Source organism: Parasteatoda tepidariorum, chromosome 10, assembly GCF_043381705.1.
Source record: "Parasteatoda tepidariorum isolate YZ-2023 chromosome 10, CAS_Ptep_4.0, whole genome shotgun sequence".
Lineage (NCBI taxonomy): Eukaryota > Metazoa > Arthropoda > Arachnida > Araneae > Theridiidae > Parasteatoda > Parasteatoda tepidariorum.
Genome location: NC_092213.1, coordinates 60,925,988 through 60,945,557, shown reverse-complemented (window position 1 = coordinate 60,945,557; position 19,570 = coordinate 60,925,988). Strand labels below are relative to the sequence as shown.

Sequence of the window (19,570 nt, the reverse complement as noted above, 5' to 3'; positions counted from 1 at the left end):
CACCCTCGGTCCCTACGCAGACTGATCCAATAGGTCACCCACCTGCACACTGACCGCAGCCAGTGATGCTTGACTTCGGTGATCTGCTGGGAACCGTGTTTTAACGATCAGTCCACTGCGGGACATTTAGATTTGGATTTCTGTCTTTTAGAGCATTTTTTTTCAGAGAAACCGCAGCATCGCAAGTTTTTTCAATACATACGAGTTAAAAAATAAAAATAATAAAACATATAAATTCCAAGAATAATACATTTGATAAGGCAAGGAAGAAAAGTAAAGCTGTTGATTGTACCACTTGATAGAAACTTTTCTGCGAATATATAAGTCCCTCAATTAATGATTATTAAGACACGGTTCGTAGCATATCACCGAAGCCAAGCATCACTGGCTGCAGTCAGAGTGAGGATGGGTGAAAACTTTGATCATCCTGCCATGGACGGTATTGGTCCGCGTTAAACTAAAAGAATTTGTGGATAGTTGACCATTTAAAGCTCAGATAAAGCTAGTTCTAATTCGTCGTATGACTTTCGGGTAACTACTTCCGACTGATTTTTACACTTAAGCTTGAAAAAACGCTCAGTCGCAGATTCGCCTTCACATCCACACATTTTTCGCATGTTGTGCGCATTTTTGAATATTTTTGGCATGAAACAGTGAGAACGATTGGAAGTGTGTGAATCACGTGCAGCGGGAACGGTTCTAATGTATTAAAACTTAAGCGGTGCAAAAAGAAACAGTCCAAAGCGTCTGCAATTTGCTTGCCTGCCTAGCCACTTGTAAGCTCATAAAACTATGCCGCTGTTCAAAGAATGATAATAAAAAGATTATTTGGTTTTTACAGATGATAGTAATTATAGTTTATAATATCCCCTTTCAATAAAGCTATCTATGGCCTTTGTTAACAGCAAATAAATTGTGGAGAATGATTACTATAATTATTTTCAGTATTGGAGATAAACAAAATGTTGTTGAAGAACATTGTTCCTGAAAACGATTTATATTTATTCTAATTGCGAAATCTTTTAGCTTTTTTTTCTACTCTATCTACACTGAAAGACAATAAAAGTTTGCTTACGTAGATTAGATTACATCGGTAGCTTTGAAAGTAATGCACTCTTGCAGTTTTTTTATTATTAGAATTTTATTTCTGCCTCCGCAAGTTTTATCTTTCTGCAGTAAGAATTTACCGGTCAGTTGTTTGTAATTCTTTTTTTTTTGTTGTTGAAAGATTGCTAATATTGTCCTAATTATTTTTATATATTTATGAATTTGTCTACAGTTTCGTACCTTTATCTTTTTCCAAACAAATATATATCAGCTAAAGAATTTGTCTCTTATTCATTAAAAAAAAAGTTATTATTGAAACTAAATTGAGTTAGTAAGCAAGTCAAATTTATCCTGATGTAAAATTAACTTAATTTTGTTCATCTATTAAAAGATAATTTTAATCTAAGAAATTTAAAGCAAGTAGAAAATTTTTTGATTTTTACAAAGTGGAATATTTTACTTTTATAAAATGTGGATAGCTTAATTAAAGAAATGAAATATTTTTCCTCCTATTTGGGAAAACTTATTGTTTTGTAATAATTGTTGTCGTAATTACTGTTACTGTATTATCATATATTTAGTTTTTTTTGGTCAGAATTTCAATAATAAAAGAACATTATTATTTGACTATAAGAACATTGTTTGTAATTGTTTAGGTGCCTTGCTCCGCATACACAGAATGGGTACTAATAAAATTTTTTGGCCTCAGTTCTGTAAGTTTTGAGAAGGCAATTTTTAAATTATGAAAATTTTGATCTTTTTCCATCTTTGACTCTACAAACATAATCTTTTTTACCAGGCATTATAAAATTCTTTCACATCTGTGATGTTTTACCTGGCTTTTGGTCAATCTCAATCATGTTTTATGCTTTCTTAGTAATGTAATTGCTCACACCAAAATGCTGTTTGATTTTGACACATGACATAACTTTTCGGAAAAATCCTCAAAATTTTTCATTTTCAATTGCTGTTAGAATCTTTTTAAGCAAATCAAATATTTCGTTTTGTGAACTTTTGCATAAATGCAATCTTTTAATTGTAATAGATGACTGGGGAAAAAAAAATTCTTGTCCGAGCCACATGTGACTTTTTCCTTTTTAGTTGCCAATGACAGCCTACATTTGCAAATCAAATTGTCGCAAAGATGACACTGTCATTTCATGGATATGGAATCTTGCTTTAATTATTTAATGCACTTTGTACATCCACTGAATAATCACTTATTAATAATACTAAATATAAAAGTCAAAATCACAAAAGATTTTTTTGCTCCTTAAGTTGGGAGATTGGCCCTTTTTTCCGGCCTAATAAGGTGAATTCTTCAATGTAAGAAGAAAAAAAAAAGTTTTTTTTCTTCTTTACAGTATCTTTTGTAACTTTTATATTTAGTTTTATCAATTGCGGATTCCCCAGTGGAACTCCAAGGTGCATTAAATAATTAAAGCCAGATTCCACATCCATGAAGATGATGCCATCTTTGCTACCATTTGGATCGCTAATGCAGGTTGCCATTGGCAACTAAAACGATGACTAGAATAACTATTTTGAAAATTAGACTACCATGGTGACTAATTTTGCTAAAATACTGGCAAAAATAATTATTTTTCCTTCCATTGTGAAAAATCTGTGGCTTTTTTACAAATTCATAACTTAAAATATTGATCTGCATTTTTAAGTGATCTGAAATTATAAAAATTTATAACTCAGAAAATAATGGTTAAAAGATTTGAAATTCTATTTTTCATCTAATTTACTAGTTCTATCTCAGTGCCAAAATTAAGCAAAATACAAAGACTTGACATTTGATCATTGATTGATTTTATATGGAATTATCTGCAAAAAAATTTTTCTTTATTAAACATTTGTTATAATTCTTATATACCATACACAAATATGCCATATTTGGAATAATCTAATTTTCTTCATTGTGGGTATTTTTTAATCTCATTCAAACCTCTTTGTTATTAAGGTAAATAAATAGATGCATTTTAATATGAGGTTACTATCAAAATAATGAAACATTAATTTGTGGTGGGCAACAGTTTTCTAAATCAAATCATTGCCTCAATCATATTAGTTTTTTCTTCTGGTTTTATGATAAATGTTGTGTAAAACAGATCAAAATTGTTTTTTAATTTTAAGAGTTTCATTTTTGTTTGTATGATTTCTAAAAAATTTATATAAAGCTTTTTATATTTGACAAATTTTCTTCTATTGTAGAATAATGTCTTCTGTAAAAGAATACATTCTTGTGACAGGAGGTGCTGGATATGTGGGTAGTCACTCTATTTTGGTCCTTTTACAAAATAACTATAATGTAGTAGCTATAGACAATTTTTCTAATTCAAGTCCTAGTAAGTATATTATTTTTTCATTGGAGTTATACTTTCATGAAAAAATTTGCGTTAAATTTTTGTAACTTATTGTTACGTTCTCTGTTTTAATTACACGTAGACTAAATTTTAAAGAAGAATTAAAAAGATTCTATACCCTGCTGATATCTATCGGGATATTTTATTATCAGTTCCTTCTTGTTCATGCTAACTACCATCATCAAGGTGTCAAAAAATGTATTTTTTTGTACTTGCAAAAATTTTGTAAAAATTAGTGGGTTAATTCCATGGCTATTCTTGTTACATGTATTGCACATCACTAATGATCTTTTTATTTTAATTTGAACCTTTTTTTTTCTTGCTAAATAACAAAACAGAACGTTTATCTTTATTTATGCAAGAAAAACTTGATACACTTTAATTGTTCAAAGAAATGTTGAATTTAAAATGTGGTTACTCATGTTAACCTAAAAAGGACACGAAGCATTTACGAATTTGCATTAATGATTATATTATTTTATTTAAACTAATATAATAAAATCTTCATATCTTGAATCATTTTAAAAAGTGGAAGTCAAATTATTGAATTACAACTATAGAAATTTTTTAAATATAAACATATTTATTGACAAAAAGTTCTGGTTACTCTTTTTACATTACTTTAGAAGATTTGATAAGAAATTTACAAATCACATTATGAGTGTAAATATGTTCATATTAGTCTATTTAATTTCCTTAAAACAAAAATGATTTCTAAAATTAACAACAGCTAAAAAATTCAATTATTTATTTATTTTTTTGAATTTTATCTTCTTTGTTAATCATTGCATCTTAATTTTCAAGCAATTTCCGGATTTCGTCTACTGGAATCATAATATTTGCATAGTAAGATCCTCCACTTTGTTCATCACCTCACTGGGATAAAACTTAGCTTCATACTCAACTAGAACCTATTTTATTTTCCTGTCTCATATCATATGTATTATCTTTCTGTATTGTTGTAATTGGACATCATTTTAGACACCATGCAATGGGTGGGTTTTCCATTTACTGAGAAAAAGCAGTACATTTTCACTGTGCGTTTCATTGACAAACTTTCACTAAAAATAGACTTGCAATTTAGAAGTGTGTTTCTGTCCTTAATTTTTTCAGGGTCTATATTTACCACCTAAATCTTGGTTGATTCACTTGCTATAGCAAAATCAGAAGCATTACGGACAAGAGATCAACCTGTCTCTGTAATGTTCCAAACACCTTGCTTAGCTGTTGCCCTTATTCCATCACTATGTGGTTCCCTCTTCTAAAGAATTGAGATGATTGTTTATATATATATATATGTATATAGTTTCAAAGCATTTTACATTTAGTACTTTTGTTTCTTATAATAATAATGGAATTTTATTTATATGGAATGAGTTTTTCAACATAATCTCACTGGTTAAATTTTATATATTTGAAAATCTTAATTTTGTTTTGAAATTTATCATTTTTTTCCCCCTCAGGAAAATTTAGTTTTCTTATTATAATAATGAAGTTTGTGGCTCACGCTCTTAAATGTTTGGTATGCATTCATTTTTTTCTCAGTTTCAAAGTATTTATGTTATTTACTTCTTTTGTTTCTTATAATTATAATGAAGTTTTTATTTACATGGATTTCGATTTTCATAATGTCATTGAATTTAATATTTTTAAAATATTCTTGTTTTTTTTTTTTTGATGAAAACTTAGTTCTCTTTTCTGAATTTGTTCAGTGGATGCATTTATTTTAATAGTGTGTTTATGATGACAATGTGTCTCCTTCTCCTGAATGTTTAGGATGAATAAATTTTTTCTGAGTTTTAGAACTGTACTTTATCAAACCTTCCAATTTTTTGAAGTATGTGCAAACTATAGAATCTTTTGGTAGTGAAACAAAGAAAAAATTTCTATGGCAATAGGAATTTTGATAAAAAATATGTCACATTTTTGGCAATTTAATTTCTTTTTCAGAGAATTTAAAATTTATTAGGACAATAAGGTCTCTTTTTTTAAATGCTTGGGATATTTAAAAAAATAAAAATAAAAAAAGAGCTCCATTACTTTTCACATTTAATTTTTTATTTACATGGATTTTCAACATAATTTCACAGGTTAAATTTTTAAAGAGTTCTTGTTTTTTTTTTCTGATGAAAATTGAACTTTTTTTTCTGAATTTGTTAAGTGAAGAAATTTTTTTAATAGTGTATTGATGATGAAAATGTGGCTCCCTCTCCTGAATGCATTTTTATCTGAATTTCAAAGCTTTTTATATTTAGTTTTTTTGTTTCTTATAACAATGATGAGTTTTTATTTACATGGAATGAGGTTATCAGCATTATATTAATGGTTAAATTTTATATTTTTGCTCAGTTCTTATTTGTATTTGATATAAATTTGATTTAATTTCTTGCGACAGAATTTTACTTAAATTTCTATCTTTTTATTTTTTTTTTTCTTATCCCTAACTTAGATTTTTAAAAGTTTCTAAAAATTTATAATCAATTTTTAATGCTTATCCTTTTAAAAATCAACTTTAAGTCTCTGAAATTCTATTTTATTGATAAGTTCTTAATTCTTTTCATATAATTTGCATTATCTTTATTGGAATAAATACTGAAAAGTGTAAAAATATTTCATCAATTTTGATTCTTTGACTACAAGTTTTTAATTACTTAATTTAATAGCTTATTTTCAAAATGTGTCACTTAGAAATAGTCCAGTGTAAAAAAAGAATTATGATTTTTCTTACATACCGGTAACAATATTGCTGAAAGAAAATAAAGGAAAAATAAAAGAAAATGGGTAATACTGTTACTAATGGTAAAATATGTTGTATTTTATTTAAATTTAAAGGTGCTGTAGAAACAGATTTACATTGTTGAGTTTTCACTAAACTACTTTTAGTTCCTTTTATATTTTTTATGCAAATCAATAATTGCATTTATGTAATCTATTTATTGTCATTCTTAGTTTTTTTTCTGAAACTTCTCAATAATTATTTTTTTATATATTCTAGGTGATAATAATGATATGCCAGAGAGCTTAAGAAGAGTTCAAAATTTAGCTGAAAAAACATTAATTTTTTATCAAATTGACCTTTTAAACAAAGAAGCTTTAGAAGAAGTCTTCCAAAAAGTTAGTAAAATTTGTGTAATTATAATGTTAATTATTGTTATTTCTCCCGTACATAAAATATGAATGAACACATTTGTGAATGAAAATTGTTCAAAATACTTTTTAAGATGTCGCACCAGCTCCAACTAAATTATTATCCTAATAGCTTCCTAAAACTGGTCATGTTTAAAACTGTTCTATTTTTTAGAGCTTTTTTGTTAAATATTTTAGCAAAGTAGTGATCATTTTTAGGTTTGTTATTAGAGACTATCAAAGATCCAACTCATCTTAGCAACTGTAATATATTTATTATTTTTGAAAAAAAATTTATTTTTACCAATGTAATAAATTGAAATAAAGCAATTTATACTGTAGAGCTGTTTTTTTTTTTTTGTTGTTGTCTTGAAAGGGGTAAAAATAACAAATAAAAGGTTATAAACAAACTAAGATCCTCCAATTACCAAAAGAATTTTATTTTATTTCAAAAACTTTAAATAAATATACAGTCTCATCAGTTTTTATTATTTTTATTAGAATAATTTGAATTAAAGTAAATGTTTTATTATTTATCATGAAGTTTGTATTTGAATTATTACTCGTGTAGACAAATCTAGGCAACATTGCCAAAAAACTTGAGAGTTCTAATCGAAAGATTTTTCATTTGAAAAACAAAATGTTGGTTTCCTTTTCAATCCAAGTTTCTTGGGAAAAAAAGTTGTTCTGCGAAATATTTTCTGTAGAATTTTCGAAAGATGTTTCTTCCCCCTGTAAAATTGTTCTCTAAAGATTGTTTTTTATTGCGTATTGGAGAGATGAAAAACACTTATGATCTAGTCATCATGCTATACACTTGTAAAATTTTCACATGAGCAAGTTAGTGAAAATGTTTGTAAGCAATAGAAATTATACTATTCAGCATCTCATCACTCTAGGGCTAACACAATAGACTGAAAAAAATATTCCTTTTCTCTCACCGACCTGAGCCAAAACATGTCAAACCCACGCTTGAAATAGTTATATCTCGTTACCATAGTCACCATCACGGGTTCGTGCGAATGGCATGGGGAGTTCATACTTTAGACAAACTGTAGCTTTGCTCACTCAGTTTACTCTTTGTCCTATTCATTTTAATATCTTTTTTATTTAAGTACATTTGGGAATCCTACTCAATGTTGTTTGCCAATTTTCACAACTGCTTACGCAATTCTTTTCAAATCACTTTATATTCTCTTTTTCACCTCTCTGACCCAAATTTTGATGTATTACCAATGAGGTACCCAGTAAATCAAGATATTGAATCAAATTTTATTAGACTCTTTGAATTGTTATTCATCCTGTTTTTATATTATTTCCTTTAATTTTTACTTGTTTTATAATTTTATATTTTACAAATTAAAGAATGTAAGTTGTCTATTTATAACTAAAAGTTGATTCTCAAAATTATCTTTTCAGCATGCATTTTCTTGTGTGATACATTTTGCAGCTTTGAAAGCTGTTGGAGAATCGTGTCGTGTGCCTTTAGATTATTATCGAAACAATGTGGGAGGAACAGTGAATCTTTTAGAGGTAAAATTTATTATTCTCTTAATTTGAAATGTGTAATAATATTTATTAATGTTATTTTCTCACTTATGGCCATTTAAAATTATTGTACAGTAGAGAACCGATTATCCGGAACGATCGGGACCATCGCTTTTCCGGATAACTGATTTTTCCGGTTTTCTGAATCGCTACAAAAAGCCGTTTTTTTAATGTTAAACCCAACTAAAAAAAATTTTTTTGAAAATTATCTTAAAAAGAAGAAAAAATGATGAAGTAATACACTAATGATTATTTCCAAAATGATGGTAAGGTAAACATCTTTTAAAAAAGAAAGAAAATCCTAAAATCTTATGAGGAAAAAAAATGTTTTTTTTTTAAATTGCGGGAAAATGTATCTAATTTCGTTCCGGTTTTTTGGTTTTCCTGTTTTCAGATTTCCGGATAACGGGTTCTGTACTGTAGTTTTAAGTTTTAGTACTTTTCTCTCCACAGTATATGTCTATTTTAAAATCTGAGCAAAATACTTTCGTTTTTTTAACAACTTTTAAATCTATTTCAATTTATTGTTCCAATTATTTCAGAGCCTAAGACAATAAATCAATTACATGCTCTAACTGAAGCATGAAACTATTTTTATAATTGAACCATAAAAAAAGGAGGAAGAAAAACTTCGGGTAGATTAGAATTTTTTATTTTGTATGAATTTTTTTTCTTCCTGATTATGCCTGAAAGCTTAAAAAATTGCTTATGTGAGCTGACATGTTCTAAAGCTTCTATTTTTTTCTTATTTAGTGCATTTTTACTTACATATTGATAATAACAAATTATAAAATCTGAGTAACCTTTTTGCAAGGTGAAATTCTTCTCTTTTTTTATAACCTATTTGTGTCTATTATTGTGTTATGTCGTTTCAAGTAAGCAACCTCTCTGGAGTTTGCCCTGTAAATACTTATCTTTTGAGTCCATATCATAATTATCTCTTGTTTTTTTTCCCACATTATTTTAGTGTCAGACTTAGTTTATAAGACCATTTGACTTAATTACATTAAGTATATAGTTATATACTCAATTTAGCAATTTAATTTCAGTTTTTATAATAATAGAATTTGATCACACTTAAGCTTAAACTTTTAAAACAAAAATATTGCACTTATTCATCAATTTTATCTGATAATAGGCCAAATAGTTGCTCTATAATGTCTGATTGTCTTTTTTATGTATAAAAATTATTGTTTACAAATGTATAAAAAGAATTATTTTTTTTATGCATTTTAACTTTATTCCATAATTAAAATTTGATGTAGTGAAAGTCTTTTCTTATTTATGAAGTATATAGATAAAAGCTATGAGCTGTTAATTATGGTTGATAGTTAGACCCAATCATAGTGATTTCTTTTTTTAAAAAAAAAGTTTTAATATTAATAAAAATGTTTTAAATGTGCTGCAAAAAGTCCTGCATGTAATGCTTATAATTTTGACTCAAGAACAAAATTATTACAGATTTGTTTTTATCATTTATTAAATGTATATTAATATTTTATATTTTTTTTGCAAAAATGGTAAAAATAATAATAATAAATAAAGGGAAAAAATATTCATAATTTTAAAATTATTCGGTGAATTCTTAATTTTTGTTAACATCATTAGGTGATGAAAAATTTCAAGGTGAAAAGATTTGTATTTTCAAGTTCGGCTACTGTTTATGGCAAGCCAGAGTATCTTCCAATTGATGAAAATCATTCTGTTGGTTCGACTTGCACAAACCCTTATGGTCGAACTAAGTATTTCATTGAGGAGATTTTAAAAGATCTTTGCTCTTCTGATAAGGTATTGCATTATTATTATTATTTTTTTGAAAATTTTATATGAATATCTTGTGCTACCTAACAAAATGTTTATATTAAATAAAAAAACCTTTTTTTTTTAATTTCTCATCTAATCAAATAATATCTAAAATGAACTTGTAAAATTTCCCTTTTTTTCATATTTATGTTAATATAGGTTACTTTTTAATCTTTCACAAAGTTATTAAACTTGACTGAATAATCAAATTGAATGAATAAGGAAAAAGAATCAATAGTAATTAAGTAGATATTCATATTCAGGTGATAAAAAAACAAGAAATGTTAATTTTATAAAATTTTATCAGCGTTCTCATCCTATAAATTGTATAGTGCTAAATAATGGTATTAATATAATAAGAGTACAGTAGGAAATTTTTATATTACAGACATGCAAGGAAGAAATCATTCTGTTACAGGCATTATAAGAATAACATTTTGATGTTGATTGTTTATTTGCTTGTGAAGTTGTTAATTAATATACTAGCCTGTGTAAATAATTTAGTTATTATTAGTTTTTTATGTATATTTATATATATAATTTTTATCCTGTTAGCATATTTATGGAATATTTTTGAAATGTTTGTTGAAAACATTAGTTAATAGTTAAAAAAGGTTTCTATCAAATAATTTTGAATGGTTTAGTTAATTTTATTTTGGATCTTTGAAATATTATTTGACCTATAGTTTTAAATAAATTTTTTAAAAAAAGAAAGAAAAAAAACCTAGTTTATTAATTTTTATGGTTCTTAGAACAAATTTTACTCTGATAATTTGGTAGAGTGTTTATATGGGGGCTGACTGTTCATGACTGTTTATANGACCTATAGTTTTAAATAAATTTTTTAAAAAGAAGAAAGAATAAAAACCTAGTTTATTAATTTTTATGGTTCTTAGAACAAATTTTACTCTGATAATTTGGTAGAGTGCATTATCATGACTGTTTATATGGGGGCTGTTAAATATGTAAATTCTATTTATCCCCTGTTAGATTTCGCTTTAGATGATTAATACATACCTACTGCTCTTATCTACATTTTGTTTTATCACATAATTTGGAATTTTTTTTAATGTTTATCTATTTTGATGTTTATCACAGGATTGGACTGTTACATTGTTAAGGTATTTTAACCCAGTTGGTGCTCATGAATCCGGTGAGATTGGAGAAGATCCTCAGGGTATACCAAATAATCTCATGCCATATTTATCTCAAGTCGCAGTTGGACGCCTGAAAGAGCTACAAGTATTTGGAAATGATTATAAGACTGTTGATGGAACAGGTATATTCAATAAAGTGTATGAGTATCAGTTTATGTGTAATTTTAAAAGTCAACTCCTTTCAAAATGTATAAAGCACTAAAATGGATAAAACTCATGATTGATACAGATTAAGGTCATGTGTGACAATTAAGATTTTTCATAGTGACTTTTGTTAGCATTCTTTTATTTATTTTGGTACAGTTATAAACTGTATTAAAGTGAAGATTTTATTTATGCTCAATTTTGTTTTCTAAGTCCCTATTATTGTAATTCCTCTTGTATAATACAAGTTTATTTAATTAATATCTGAGTTACTAGCATTACATTGCTTCAAAATAATTTAAACATTTTTCAACTGAAAAATGTTAATCGTATTTTAAACTATTAAAAAACTCAATATAATTCTTGTTGCAATTTGAAAGAATTTTGCTATCAGTTGTATTATATAATTTTGTGTGATTTGTCAAAGGAATTATCTCTGTAAAATTGTAATTTTAAACTTTGTCTAACTGATGAGGAAACTGATTAAAGTAGTAGTATAAATTTGTTTTGTGAAGTAGTTCTTGACCTAACCTGACCTTAAACTATAATCTATAGTCTGTTTACTGTTGTAAGTAATTAACCTCAATCGTGTGAAAGATGTTGATCAACAATTGTTTCAGTTCAAATAATAGAAGCTTTTTTTTTGAGAAATTAAATTTCTCTCCCTAGAATCATGTCTATCTAATTTAGAGTTCTGTAGTAATATCTGATTTTTAAAAGTTTGGGAATAGGATCTATAAATTGTAAGACTTCAATCCAATTAATTTAATGTTGCAAAAATATGATATTCTACTTTTTTTTATGTTTAATAAATATAATTATATATTTTTTTCAATTAGACAAACTATATCTCTAAAAATAAAAATAATAGAAGAGTTAAAAACCAGTAATTGCAAGATAAACTATTAGTGGTTTTATTAATAATAATTATTATTTTTTGATTAAATGTTCCTTTGACTACATTCAGTGTCCCAAACAATTTTTTGGACTAATTTTTTTCTTCAATATTTTATTTTAATAATATCTTTAAGTTATTGTAAATTAATTATTTTTTGTCTTTTTCAATGAGTATTGAATTTCAATTCTTATAAAAGAATTGCCTTGCAACATAGTCTCCTTGACTTGGTTTAGTTTGTCTATGCCAAGGAGGGTAAGCAACAACAACAATAGAATTACCTTCAATTAATTATTCCAAAATGAATTTAAAATTTGAGTGACCTTTTCAAAGTTTTTGCTCAGACTGTGAAGACAAAATTAAATATTACTAGTGGTCTGATTATTTCTTAGTAGTACAGTCTGCTTCTGAAGTTAAGGAAGAAAAAAAAAACAATTTTTCTTCTTTTTTTAAAAAAAATAATAAATTTTAAATAATCGTATGCCTTTTATCTCCTAAAGAGCATGTAACCCTTTTCTAGACTTGAAATCAGATTACTAATTTTTTCCAACAAACATACAAGCTGGTGAATAGTGCCACTATTCCGATATCAATATAAATACCAATAATTTATCTAAGAGTGCCTAATTCTACATTTTCTGTCATGTTGTTCTTAATATTAAAAAAATAAACTCTTTTGAATATTTGTGCAACTGTTATTATATTTACTCTTTAGATCCATAATATAATGGACCCTTCATGTTTTATTATCTTATAATCAAAGTATTTACATTCTTTAGGAGTACGTGATTATATTCATGTTATGGATTTAGCAGAAGGGCATGTTGCTGCAGTTAAGGAAATTTTAGAAAGAAATGAGGGTGTTTGCAAGGTATTTTTCTTATATTTCATATTTCTTTTAGTTTAAAAAAATGTTTTTATGATTCACTTTGGTTGTACAGTACAGTACAACAGTACAAAGTCTCCTATCCAGACATCCATTTACCAGAAGCTTGGTCACTTTTTTAACAAGTAAAATAAACAAAACTCTTTTCTTTTATAATTTTTTTCTTAAACTGATATGTTAAAAAAAAGCGTAAGGATATTTTTATTTTATTTCTTGCTGCTTCTCTGATAGTATAACAGAAAAATAAATATTAATAGTGTTTGAAAAGAATCCCACAGACAGAGTTAATTTCTATTTCATCACAGAGTTTATATGATCCTCCAAAAAGTGATGTTAATGTGATAAAGAAGTTGCAAAATTCTTTTTGTTAGTTAAATTTTATTTTAAAATTAAGTATCGTTGTCCAGACTGGACATGACTGTTTCAAGTGATTGTTCAGAAAAGATAGCTATTTCTTAATTATGCAGATAAATCCATTGAATTTGAAGTAAATTTAAAACTTGACTTTTAGAATTGTCCACTCTTTACTTCAGTTCTCTTAATTTACACCAAAATCTTCATATTCCTTACAATTTCATTATCTTGACAGTAAACTATCTGTTTCAATAATCTAGATGAGTCATGTCGTTTATTCCTTTAATCATTCAATTCAAATTAAGGTTATTTTGAGTTTTGTGTGATAACATCCAAAGAAATAGTGGCTATAAATTTTTCTTGAAGTACTTATATCATTGGACTCTTTCTCGATCAAATTTCTTTTCCTTTTTTTTTTTTAAAGCGAGAAAACAATTTTTATAAAATTATTTTCTTGAAAATGACAATTACATAATTGAATAATTTCATTCTGACATACTAAATAATATTATTATTAAGTAGAATTACTGAGGAACTAGGAGGTTTCGCCCCCTGCTCGCTGGCGCTCGCCAATCCCCGGAACTGCTTTCGCAGTTCATTTCGGATTGCTTCGCAATCCAATGCTCGCTCATTGGATTCGTTCTTAACGTCTAGCTTTTGTATACTTTTTTGAACACTGAAGTTCCGAAAACTTTTCACTGTAGAAAATTCTAAACCTGTGCNTCATTAGTGTATTACTCCATCGTTTTTTCTTCTTTTTAAGATTGTTCCCACAAAAAAAATTTTTTAGTTGGGTCTAACAATAAAAAAAACGGCTTTTTGTAGCGATTCAGAAAACCGGAAAAATCAGTTATCCGGAATATCGATGGTCCCGATCGTTCCGGATAATCGGTTCCCTACTGTATTATTAAGTGGAATTATTGAGGAATAGTGTAGTTCTTTCGTCATATTTAAGTCTAATTGTCTTCATGATCAAAAGTATTAATTTACAACATTAATTAAGCTTAAATTATTCATTTATAGTATTGCTATTGATATTATTAAAGAAAAAAATATGAAAAATATTTATGAAATTTTTTTTTTTTCTTAAGTCCTATTTTTGTCTATTTATAATTAATTATTAATTATTTATTTATTTACTTTTAACTGCTGTAAATTAATTCTGCTTGTTAAAGCTTGCTAGCCCTAAAGTTTGATATTTTTTCTCTATCTTATAATAACCTTATCTTAAAATTTAATAAATTTTTTTTTTTGGCAGGTATATAATTTAGGTAGTGGCGAAGGTTATTCTGTCCTTCAAGTGATTCAAGCATTTGATGAAGGCTGTGGTGTTAAGATTCCTTACAAAATTGTTGGTCGTCGGGAAGGAGATGTTGATAGCATATATGCTGATGCTTCTCTAGCAGAAAAGCGTCTTGGTTGGAAGGCTAAACGCACACTGAAAGAGATGTGTAAGAAATTAAATCGTGTTTAAATAAACAAATTTTGAGAATGTAAAAGCACTTAAGAATCATGACATATTATTAAAAAATAAAGATAAGTTATTAAACAGAAATTTCTGGCTAACAAAAATTAAATGCTTTTTCATGGAATAAAATTAGGGAAAATATATTTTGTATCCACAGTCGTTCCACATTGTTCACTTGTAGATATATAGGGAGAACCATGGTTAGTTAGTGCACTTTTCAGCTTTTATTTTTATCTTGCTTAAAAATTAGCTATATAGTTGGATTTTTTTTAATAAGGTAAACCCCTTATGATTTATCTTATTAAAAAAAAAATTATTACTTCATGATTTTTTTACACAACGCTTAGTTGATAATTTTTTTTAATAATAATTTTTACATTTTCCTTGAAGGCGACCATCATACATATCAGAAACAATATTGAAGGATAAATGTTATCCAAAATAGTAATTGCATTATACATTTGAAATTGAAAAATCATTTTTAAAAATTAATAAAGTATGTATGATTTCATATGTAAAAAAGAAATAGTTGCTTCTATGCACAATTATTTAAATTTTCGGCAATTTTTTTGGATTTTATTTGAAGAAAGTTGTCATAAAATATTATGGAATTTATAGCAAATTAAAATTCTAAAAAGGCATATAAAACACTAACTTGGTAATGAAAAGCCTGATATTTCCTTTATAGAATTTGTGAGAAATTAGATTTCTATCATTTTCATGCATTATTATCTAGTTGGATATAAAAAATATTTATATTACTTTAGATCATAAATTTAATTCACATTAAGAAATAAAAAATAAACATACAGACACTATCTAAATTCATGCCTAAAAAACTTTTTTTTTTAGTCATAATTCCTTAAAATAAAATGTTTGATTTATGATTTTTTAAAAAAAAATACAAAATGCTCTATTTTTTGGTAATTTTTATGAGTGTAAAAAGTTTCTAATTTTGTTCTAGTTTAACAAAAGGTAAAAAAAAAAAATTGTAAAGTTTTATTATTTATTGTGAATTAAAGCTAGTTTAGTGTAACATCTATAAATAAAATTAATGAAATGCATATTTGTGGACAAGATTATTATAAAGTTCTTTTCTAAATGTTTTTATAAAATATTAGCTTTCAATTTTGTGTTTCTTCATTTCAGACTTGTATTTTTGAAAAAAAATTTCTATTTCTAATCTTTATATATTTAAATAATTATGAAGAGTATATCTGTAAGAGAGATTGTTATTGTATAACTCTAAAATAACTAGAGAAATGCTTTTAATTTAGTTTCTCTGAATTATTTTGTTGTCCTACCTACCCTAGTTTTTATCGAACTAATGTATCCCATATTCTGGGTTTCACAAAAGATCATAATAGTTTCTCGTTCTATCTTATAAACTTGCAAGTGATTATTAAATTAAAGATCTAACCTTTTAAAATAATTCAAATATTTGCTCTTTTTCTTCAAGGAACAATGCAATGTTGGAATGTAAGGTCCAACCCTACCTTGTCTCCTCCTAATATTTTTGATTAATAAATTACGTTTTTGGAAATTGTTTTTAACTGGATATGTGTAAAATTTCAACCTCAAAATGTCTTCATTTTAATTCAGAGTAGTTAAATAAATGTCCTTCATGTGGTACCTAAATGTAATAACATTTAATGATTCTGAGTTTTGAAAGGATCTAGTAGCTTGTAAAATTCACGAAAAAAAACATGTCTGTTCTAAAATGTACGAAATTGTTGTTAAAGAGTAATCTTAACATGTTTTGCTATCACCCTGTTTTTAAAAATCATTTAAACTTAAAATTTTTTTTAATGATCTAAATTAAATGTCCTCCTTAATTCAATTTCTAGGTAGGATTCTCTTTTAATTGTTAAGTTTTAGTGAATTATTCTGGAAATCTTGTTATGTTTAAGAAGGCAAATCTCATGAGAACAAATCATTTGTCAATTAAATTTTAAAAAAGAAATTTGTTTTGTTTAACTAATCATTTGTTCTAAAAAGTGGCAGTCTTAAACTGTAGATTCTCAGTAAATTCTGGAGATGCTGTATTTGACAGGTTTTTCCCCCCTTCTCTGTGTATATACGATACTCAGTTTGAACTAAACTTGAAATAACAAGTTTAGGTCCTAAAATAACACTGTATAATAAAGAGTGTGAAATGTCCTAATTTTAATGACTTGTGAAAAATTCTGCATTCCAACTATTTAGTAGACACATAGCTATAAATGCATTAATAATAGAAATAATAAATGCTATAAAACTTATTAATAACTTTGAAGTGCTTCATTCATTCACACATAGGTTAAAAAAAAATTTTTTTTTGTTGTCTCAGTTGGGTGAAGCATTCTTTTCCTAAATATTTATATTTTAAGTCAAGTTGATTGCTAGTCTTAACTTTTTCATAAATTCTCCATTCTCTTTAGTTACTGCCAAGTTCCATTTATATAATGAGTAATAATAAAGTTGTTTTTTCTTTTTTCATAGGTCAAGATACATGGCGATGGCAGTCAAAAAATCCAAAAGGGTATAGAGCATGAGTAATATTCTTTTGGAGATATGTTTTACGAAATTATGCAATAAGATCATTCTATTGTGCAATATTTATTTCAGAAATGAAACTAGTCCTTATATATTTAAACTATTTGTTCTGAACGATTGACAAATTATATGATTGTTTACCCCACTCAAACTGCTACTATTAACTGAGCTTTCCTGTACTTATTTACTTGAAAATTTGGAATTGAAATTAATATTGAATATTTATTTAATTGTACAATGTTTTCAAGTGTTTGTTTTGCATGTCAAAAGTGTTTGTTTAAAGATATTTTTTCACTTGTTTAGGGAATTAAAGATATACTTGTATGTATCGAAGAGGGATTTTTTTTATAAAAATATGCCTACTGCATGTTCTTATTATTAAGTTTACATTTTGCTATTTATGGCTTTTGTGCTTTATTTTCGCTTTTAACTATAGAGTTTTTAAGTAATGTTACAAAAAAATTTCTGATTGTTTCAAATTAAAAAAAAATGGAATTTAAATAATTTTGTGTTCCACTTGTTTATGTTTTACATTCATAGTAAAGTTCATTTGAAAGATAACATTTAAAAAAAAAAACATTCCCTTTATTGCTTGTATTTAGTCTATAAACATGCATATCATTGAAGCAATCATATTTCATATCGAATAGAAGTTTAGAAAATTATTCTGTTTATGTTTATGTCCAAAAGGTTTCAGAAGTTATAAAAATTCTGACAAAAAAATCACAACAACTTTTTTTTTTAAGTAAAAAAAAGGATAGCAGACACAGAAAATATTAGGTCATTAATTTCACTACCTATTTTTTTTTTGTATTGCGGGACAGAAACGAATAGCAAGAAAAAAATAAAAAAACTTCTGTCTAGTCAAGCTTTTTCTTTAAAATATATCTGTATAATGTGTTTACTTGTGGACATACAGATATTTACTTCTCCATTTTGAATGGCTTAATTCTAGTCTAGGGCAGTCCACAGAAATAATATCTACTGAACATATATTTTTTAAACTTGAAAATGTGTGTTATTTTCATATAATATTCACAGCTGACAATGTGATAATGGCGAATTTTAACTTTATTGATTATGTGTTATAAAAGTGTAGGGTTTTTTTTTGTAAGAAAATATCTTGTACAAGTGATTTTTCATCATGGTACACAGTATTTTTTATACAAATATGCCCAAGTAGAGCAACAATTATAGGTGCTTGATACACATTTGAACAAAATATTTGTCAAAGTTTCTATTTAATATTTTTTCTATTATTATTTTCTAACTTTGTGCTGGCACAATTCGTATTGTTAAGTAAAAAAAAACTTTTTTTATCCATTAAATGATTATTTTGTTATATTCTCAGAATAAATTGCAAATTCTAAAAGTCTTTTTAAATAATTTATTATATTTAAGCAGTAATTTATTATAGTTTGTTATTTTCCTTCTAGTTAATGGTTTTGTTTAATTTATATTACATAATACAAACTTTATAAGTGTTTTTAGAATGAAAATATGTTTATGTTAAAAATTATTGCAATTGTGAACTAGTATTCTTTTTTATGAACTAGTAAATTAAGACACCAGCAATTATCTATAAATATTAATTGCCTCAGTTAAATCTTTTTTTGCTTTTGTTATGATTGTGTATTTGATAGCTCGAAAGAAGAAGAAAAAAGAAATTTCTGTAAAGACATTACTTAAAATATTTGAAACAATATTCTTGTAACTTTTAAAATATTATATTATATATTTTATCGTTAAGTAATATTTTCATATTTTAATATACATAGGTTGTTTTGGGGTTAAAAGATATGCATTTAAGTCTTTTGATAGCTGTATTTTTTTTAAATAGGTTATATGCACTCTGTGTGAGCTTGTTCATTTTTTATTTATAATTTTTATGCACTTTTATGTGTGTACATTCATATTCTAATGTGTTTTTGGTTATTTAAAGTATAACATTTGAATTTATAGATTTAGTATTGCAGATTTTTGAAGTTTTTATTTCCATAAAACTTTAATGAATAAAATTAGTCTGGTGTGTGCTTAAATTTGAAACCACTTGATATGGTTGAAATTATTTAGTTGCAATTTACTTCTTTGTAAAAGTATGCAAAAGAGTTTTGAAATTTGAATTGTTTTTATTTTTACCCCCTTTCTATCTTCGATTTTAAATTAAAAATGTTAATAAACAATGTCTACAAAATTTATAAATTGCTGCAATTATGGATAAAATTAAATTCCTTA

At 26.2% G+C, this 19,570-nt stretch overlaps 1 protein-coding gene across 3 annotated transcripts; it reads left to right on the top strand.

Moving 5' to 3' along the window:
- Positions 1 to 741: 741 nt before the first annotated feature.
- LOC107451283 (UDP-galactose 4'-epimerase) lies at positions 742 to 19,002 on the top strand. Of its 3 annotated transcripts, none has more exons than XM_043054722.2 (9): positions 742 to 1,189; positions 3,268 to 3,401; positions 6,415 to 6,533; positions 7,965 to 8,078; positions 9,702 to 9,881; positions 10,995 to 11,175; positions 12,872 to 12,963; positions 14,591 to 14,783; positions 17,282 to 19,002. In XM_043054722.2, exons 2-9 carry the CDS (start codon positions 3,272 to 3,274, stop codon positions 17,332 to 17,334), a joined length of 1,062 nt encoding a protein of 353 aa, XP_042910656.1. In that variant the 5' UTR covers positions 742 to 1,189; positions 3,268 to 3,271; the 3' UTR covers positions 17,335 to 19,002. The 3 variants fall into 3 exon arrangements, with proteins under 3 accessions (XP_042910656.1, XP_042910658.1, XP_042910657.1); XM_043054724.2 differs by having other exon boundaries at positions 772 to 847; XM_043054723.2 differs by having other exon boundaries at positions 983 to 1,105.
- Positions 19,003 to 19,570: the final 568 nt, after the last annotated feature.

Coding starts and splice junctions, on each gene's coding strand:
- LOC107451283 (XM_043054722.2), top strand. CDS start 3,272: ATGTCTTCTGTAAAAGAATACATTCTTGTGACAGGAGGTGCTGGATAT. Junction 8,079..9,701: donor GAACAGTGAATCTTTTAGAG/GTAAAATTTATT, acceptor TAACATCATTAG/GTGATGAAAAATTTCAAGGT. Junction 11,176..12,871: donor TAAGACTGTTGATGGAACAG/GTATATTCAATA, acceptor TACATTCTTTAG/GAGTACGTGATTATATTCAT.